Raw genomic sequence first — 6,799 nt, forward strand, 5'->3', positions numbered from 1 at the left:
GCCCCCCCCCCCCCCCCCCCCCCCCCTGCCTGTCCTTGGGGCCGGCAGCCCGGCTCAGGTGCGGGGAGGAGGATCGCCGAGCCCCACGTGGCATGCAGCTGCGGCCCTGGAACGCTGCTCTCACTCATGGTGCCGCCAGAAGTGGTTGCAGATGACAATCTGGCTGCACTGTGTGTGCTGTGAACAGCTCGTGGGCCCGAAGAAACCTCCCTGAATCAGAAAAAACAAGTGCGTGAGCCTTTCATCGTCTTCAAAGCCTGTGGCCACGGTGCCGTGTCACATCGAGCAAGCTCGGCTCTGGTCCGGCCATGATTCACCCCAGGTTGCTTTGGCTGTGGTTTGCAGAGCGGATGTTGTCCCCGAAATCTGGCATTTTTCAGCGGTGATGGAGTGTGTTCACCAGCTCTGCCGTCACGGAGGGGGCTGCGGTCCAACGCGGAGGCTGGCAGCAGCTTTCCCCACACCTGGAGCCATCCCGGCAGGGCCGGCGCAGGATTCCTGGCCGGGGTGGGGAGAGGCCCGGAGCCGCCACGGGAGGGAGGCTCCGAAAGGACGTGAGGGGGTTGCTGTCGCAGGCCAGGACATGCTCTGTCCCCCCTCCCACCCTTTTGGCTGGAACATACCGCTCCCGCCCCACCTCCGGGACCCCGCGGCGCTGACACCGCTGTGAACCGCGGGAGGAGGCAGCGCGGCCAAGCCCGGCGTGCCGCCAAACCCGCCTTGGAGGAGCGCTCGGCCATGACATGCCATCCAGCCCCGCACCGGGGAGAGCTCCGGCAAAGTGAACTTCTCCTGACTCCCCACGTCAGCTGGAGAGACAGTGCAGGACACAACCTGCCATGCCAGAGCCCACGGCATGGAGCATCCTCCCGGCACCGTGGCAGCCCCGCATTCCCCTGGGATGCAGCGGGCACGGCATGGGGCTGCTCTTCTTGGTGTTTGCAAAGTTTGCGGCAGAGTTGAGTGCAGAGGTACCGACGCAGGAACAGCCCAGAGGATGCTCCAGCTGCACTGCAACACGGCCCCCTTTGCGAAAGTTCCCGTCTTGAAAAAACCAAAGGGGTGGTCTGACCTTAATTTGTCTGAGATGGTAAATAAGAACATGCCTGATGCCTCCCGTCTGGATACATTAAAAAAATCTGAGATGAAAGGGAGTCTGACGGAAGGGCTGGGAGCTGAACGCGTCTTTGCAAGCCAGCCCCCGTGACGTGAGGGATTTGGGGTCACAGGGCTGAGCGCAGCCGGGGCAGAGCTGGCGGCCAAGCCCCGGGCTCCCGGGAAGCTTCATGCCGTGCCCTCAGCCAGCAGCCGGCTGGGGGACTGAGCAACCTTGCAAAATTAGATTTATGTTTCAAAGATATTAATTTTTAGCTGCAATTTCCTATGGAAAAAAATGTGGTTTCTATTCCGCATGCCCGTGTCTCCACCCCAGCGTTGGAACCTGTTCCTAAATTCCAGCAGAATTTGAACCAGGTCCGTTGTGGGCCTGGTGAGCTCATGGAGCATGTGGAGCGGCCAGTGGACCTGGGAGAGCTCCCCTCATCAGCGGTGATGTTGGGCACACGGGGGACGGCCCTCGGTCCCTTCTGGTGCTCAAGGCATGCTGCCCGTCCAGCCAGTGGCACCGGAGCCGAGTGCGGTGTGTCGGTGGCATCGCTGTCCCCGAGCGCTGTGTGTAGTGATGGGGCTGGTGACTTTCATTCTCCCGGTACAAAGGCCCCATCCTGGGTCTGTGGGGACCGACCCAACTTGGTGGCAGCACTGCTCCTGTCTCCCGGGATCCCGCCGCGGTGCGGCCGTGGGGAAGGGGCCCTTATCTCGCGCCTGCAGGCTGGGGCGCGAAGGTGGCGGAGGAAGGGGCCGGGTGGGAGCCGGGGGAGCGAGCCCAGCGGTCGGCCCTTTTCATCTGCTGGGGACGGCGAGGGCGGAGGAGCCGCTTGCCAAAGCAAACTTCAGCCCTGACAATTGCCGTTATTATTAACACCGGTGCTGTGTTTGCACTGCTTTATCCTGCGCTGGGGCTCCGAGGGCACAGCAGCCCCCTGTGCATGAGGCTGTGGCCCCGGCTATGCTGGAGACCACCATGACATGGCCCTGTGGTGGCACAGGGCACCGGGCAGGGCACGGCCCCGGCAGCAACAGCCCGAGCTGAGGCTGGGGGTTGCAGCACCCGTCGGTGCGTGGCTGCAGGGTGCAGATGGTTCCTTTGGCAGTCGTGGGTGTTTCAGACAAGGGTAACTTCCACAAGGAAGGTGACAGCGTGGAGGGGTGGTGATGTCTCTCTCTCTCCCCACAGTGAATCCCTGTTGCTATTTCCCCTGCCAGCACCAAGGGGTGTGCGTGAGGGTTGGCCTGGGAGGATACGAGTGCGACTGCACGCGGACGGGATACTTCGGGGCCAACTGCACCTCCCGTAAGTCCCTCTCGCCCAGAGGACCTCCAGCAGTCGCAGGTCCCAGGGCAGCACTCCGTGCCTGCAGCACGTGCTCTCACCAGAAATGACAGCGTGGGTGGGCTGGGGCTGTTAATGCGATTCGTTAGCAGGGTAAGTGATTTGCCTGGTCTGTCTCCCCCAGCTGAGCTCTGGACACGCATCCATGACCTGCTGAAGCCCAGTCCTGCCTTCTACCACCTCATCCTGACCCACTTCAGGTGGTTTTGGGACATTATCAACAGCACCTTCATCAGGGACACGCTCATGAGGCTCATACTCACAGGTGAGGGGCTGGAGAGGGTCTCGGGGTGCAGCAGGACTTGGGGTCCACCCAGGCATCGGCAGAGGTGTGAGTGGGGGTGGCGCAGCTGCAGTGATGCTGAGCAGCTCCTGCGGGCATGGTGGGAACTGGGCTTGAGTCACCTCACCGGGAAACCCAGGGAGGTTGTCATCCCATCGTGTCATCCCATCACCCTGCCTGGGGAAGGCTGCCTGGCCAGGCAGCAGCGAGGCGCAGGGGGTCGGCAGGCCGGGCTGCCCGTGCATCCCCGGCCATGCGTCCCCGGCCGCGTGCCGGGCTGCCAGCCAGCTGGAAGACACAAGCGGCTCTCGGCACGCCACGCTCCCCGGGCCAAATGGCTCTTAAGCAGCCGCACGGAAAGCAGCCCGTGGAAATATGGAGCTGGCCCTTGTTACTCATGTCCCCATATTCATCACTTTGCATAAATATTTAGGTTCCAGCCCTTGGAGCCGTAGCGAAACATTCACAAGGCTCCGGCTGTTGGTTTTACCATTTCTATATGGTTGTCATCTCATTCATCATCCAAGAATCCACTTAGCGCATTAGTACGAGCCCTTCTCTTCTGCTGGGAATTGCAGCCTTTAAAAGGCTCGGAGCAAAGCCCAGGGTGCCCACGTGCTGCTGCTGCCGGTACCTTTCTGGCTTTCGGGGTGGCAGGGGAGGGTGTCCGGCCACACTGAGGAGGTGGGCAGGGGTTAGGGGCAGAGCCCGTGGGGTGCTGCCCCATGCCCTGGCCTCCAGGGTGGTGACCCCTCTCTTTCCTTTCAGTCCGTGCCAATCTCATCCCCAGCCCTCCCACCTTCAACTCTGACTATGGCTACATCAGCTGGGAGGCCTACGCCAATGTCAGCTATTACACCCGTGTCCTCCCGCCCGTGCCAGACAACTGCCCGACGCCCATGGGGACCAAAGGTACGCAGCTGTCCCCGGGGGAACCAGCACTGCACGGTGCCAGGCGTGGGGCTGAGTCGCCGGAGCAGCACCCCAGTTCTGTATGCGGTGCAGGATGGGTGTTTCCCACCCACCCACGCCTGAGCTTTCACTGCCATGGACACATCTGCAAGGCACGGCTGGCAGTGCCACGTGCTACACGGGCAGCAGCAGCTTGATGGCATCCAAAATGCTGCTGGGACAGCTCGGGTTGAGCTGCTGGGGCATGTCGTAGCCTGTGTTAGAGGGCTGTAAGCTGTCTATGCAGACGAGTCAGTGCCTGGTGCTGCAGCAGACATGACAGCGCTCGCTGGTAGCCCCATGGCCAGCACTGGTACCCAGCTGGGTCAGCGTGGGGCATCTACCCTCAACCTCCATCCTTCGCAGGGAAGCAGCAGCTCCCGGACCCCCAGCTCCTGGCGGAGAGGTTCCTGCTGCGGCAGAAGTTTGAAGCTGATCCCCGAGGCACCAACCTGATGTTTGCCTTCTTTGCCCAGCATTTCACCCACCAGTTCTTCAAGACATCTGGGAAGATGGGACGTGGCTTCACCAAGGCGCTGGGGCACGGGGTGAGGGGGGCACGGGGGTGGGCAGGGAGTGAGGATGGGGACGGGGCACGCACGGCCGTTTGGAGCAGCCTTGTCACTGTGCTCTCTCGGCAGGGGGATCTTGGGCACTTGTATGGGGACAACCTGCAGCGGCAGCACCAGCTGCGACTCTTCAGAGATGGGAAGCTGAAATTCCAGGTACCATCTGGCATGACCAAAACATCCCTCAGCCCTGTGATCCAGGGTTGTTTGAAGCCCCTGTCCCTCTGGCAGCTCCTGGGCCAGAGACTCCCGGGAGCATCAGGAGACCTCAGCCCCGTAGGAGACCCCATCCCTGGTGCCGCATGTGGAGCACTGCCAGGACCTCCCTTGGTTGGGGCTGACCAGAGGGATGAGCTTTGGGGTTGAGCTGTTCTGACAGCAGCAGGGGTCCTGCAGTTGGGGCTGTACAAGGGGGAAGTTTCCATCCTGCTCTGCACTTGCAAGAGGATGGCCATGGTGCCCATAGGGCAGGAGGCAGGTCCCGGCCAGGCAGGCTTTCACCAGGGTGGTTTTCTTTCCTCCTCCCTTTCTGCCATCCCGTTCTTGTCTCCCCAAGGTGGTGGATGGAGAGGTGTATCCCCCCTTGGTCACCGATGCTCCGGTTCATATGGTCTACCCGTCTGCCGTCCCCAAGGAGAAGCAGCTGGCGATGGGGCAGGAGGTGTTTGGGCTGCTGCCAGGGCTCTGCATGTATGCCACGCTCTGGCTGCGCGAGCACAACCGCGTCTGCGACATACTGAAACAGGAGCATCCCACCTGGAGCGATGAGCAGCTCTTCCAGACAGCTCGTCTCATCCTCATTGGTGAGGCCCAGCAGTGCCACGGGGCATGGGCACCAGGGACCCCTGTGTCCCACCTTCCCGGGCAAGCCCCAAGGACTGGGGCCATAGGTGGTCTCTGTTTGAGGGCGGTGGCCAGGCTGGCTTTAGAGGCTGGAGAAGTTTCTCTAGGAGCCTTCTGGGGATCGTTGGCTTTGGTTCTTATAGCAAAAATTGGCTTTGGTCCATCAAAAATTTAATTTTGAATGATATTGTCATAACTTTGAATTATTTCATTTTAATGTTCCGTTATAATTTTACTATAATCTCAAGAAATGTCAGTTTTGACCAGAATCCAGAAGAGACCCATGTCACCACATTATCTCTAAGAAGCGTATCATGGTCAGCTTCCTCAGGAACCATTTCAGTTTTGGCAAACTGACCTTTGCTGGTGAAAAAAATCATTCACTGAAAAATTCCCAACGAACTCAACAAGCCCGTAGTCAGAAAGGTCCCAGGTGGTGGGTGGGTGCTGGGATGCGTTGCCGTAGCACGTGGGTAACATCGTTCGGGTACAGAGCTGGTGGCTCCTGTTGCTGCCAGCTGACGGCTGCTTCTCTCGCCTCCTGCCAGGGGAGACCATTAAGATCGTCATTGAAGACTATGTCCAGCACCTCAGCGGGTACTACCTGAGCCTCAAGTTTGACCCCGAGCTGCTGTTTGGGACACAGTTCCAGTACCGGAATCGCATCGCGGTGGAGTTCAACCAGCTCTATCACTGGCATGGGCTGATGCCTGACTCCTTCATCATCCAGGGGGAAGAGTACAGCTATGAGCAGTTCCTCTACAACACCTCCATGCTCATGGACTACGGCGTGGAGGCACTGGTGGAGTCCTTTTCCAAGCAGATTGCAGGAAGGGTAAGGTCCCGCTCTCCTGTCCCTGCCAGCGCCAGTGCTATGGGACCCCGGGAGGGATGCTCGTGGTACCATGAAGGCAGAGCCATTACAGCAGTAACGAACTTGCCCACTCAGCAGTGGGTCGCACGCACACATAGAGTCTTCTACTTAGCGCAGCACCTGACGGGCATGTCATGAGTCCTCCCCACAAACACCGTAGCCAGGCTGGGCCTTGGCAGCCCTGTTCGCGTGCTCTCGGGACTCTGTAGCAAACACGAAGGTGATGCCAGGAGCCCGCCTGATGCCAGGAGCCCGCCGTAAGCTGGGATCTCCTGGCCCAGACCAGGAGATTGTCTGGGACTGTTCTTTGCTGCCATCACATGGATGTTTTCCTCCAAGCGATTTCATCCACATTTCTGACCCTCTTTCCTTGTGCAAAGGAGCGAGGCTGAGGTGCAGACCTGCTGCTTTTTGGGTGTTTGGGTTCTCCCCGTGACCCCAAACCCCCGTAATCTGTCCCCTCCTCCAGGCCAGCAGGTCACCGTCCATATGGGGCTTCTCCTGCGCCATTCCCTGACCTGCCCTGAGAACAGGACTGGCTTTAGCCCAAGCTGCTCTACAGTTGTTTTCTGGCACTGTCCAGTGATTCCCCCTCTTGCTGCTGTGATGACATGCTGGTCTCCACGACACCGTGCCCAGGACACGGATGCTTTGGTGTGGTGGCTCCCCTGGAGCAGGTGCTGGTGCTGCCTCATGCCTCACGCATGCTCCTCCTTGTGTTCTCGCCCTCCAGATCGGTGGGACACAAACCATCAATGCCAATGTCTTGAAAGTGGCCGTCGGGGTCATCAAGGAATCCCGGCAGCTGCGGCTACAGCCGTTTAACG

General features: G+C 60.1%; 1 protein-coding gene across 1 annotated transcript in view; it reads left to right on the forward strand.

The window, feature by feature from the left end:
• The first annotated feature begins 2,274 nt into the window (after positions 1-2,274).
• PTGS1 (prostaglandin-endoperoxide synthase 1 (prostaglandin G/H synthase and cyclooxygenase)) overlaps positions 2,275-6,799 on the forward strand; it is a 5,270-nt gene continuing 745 nt past the window's right edge. The window contains exons 1-8 of the mRNA XM_009892272.1: positions 2,275-2,413; positions 2,577-2,717; positions 3,504-3,647; positions 4,053-4,234; positions 4,328-4,411; positions 4,812-5,058; positions 5,647-5,933; positions 6,706-6,799. The exon at positions 6,706-6,799 is cut by the window's right edge and continues 45 nt beyond it. Of these exons, the coding sequence (XP_009890574.1) occupies positions 2,275-2,413; positions 2,577-2,717; positions 3,504-3,647; positions 4,053-4,234; positions 4,328-4,411; positions 4,812-5,058; positions 5,647-5,933; positions 6,706-6,799 (1,318 nt within the window). The remainder of the gene's footprint in view (positions 2,414-2,576; positions 2,718-3,503; positions 3,648-4,052; positions 4,235-4,327; positions 4,412-4,811; positions 5,059-5,646; positions 5,934-6,705) is intronic.

Source organism: Charadrius vociferus, unplaced genomic scaffold (genome assembly GCF_000708025.1).
Source record: "Charadrius vociferus isolate BGI_N301 unplaced genomic scaffold, ASM70802v2 scaffold549, whole genome shotgun sequence".
Classification (NCBI taxonomy): Eukaryota; Metazoa; Chordata; class Aves; order Charadriiformes; family Charadriidae; genus Charadrius; species Charadrius vociferus.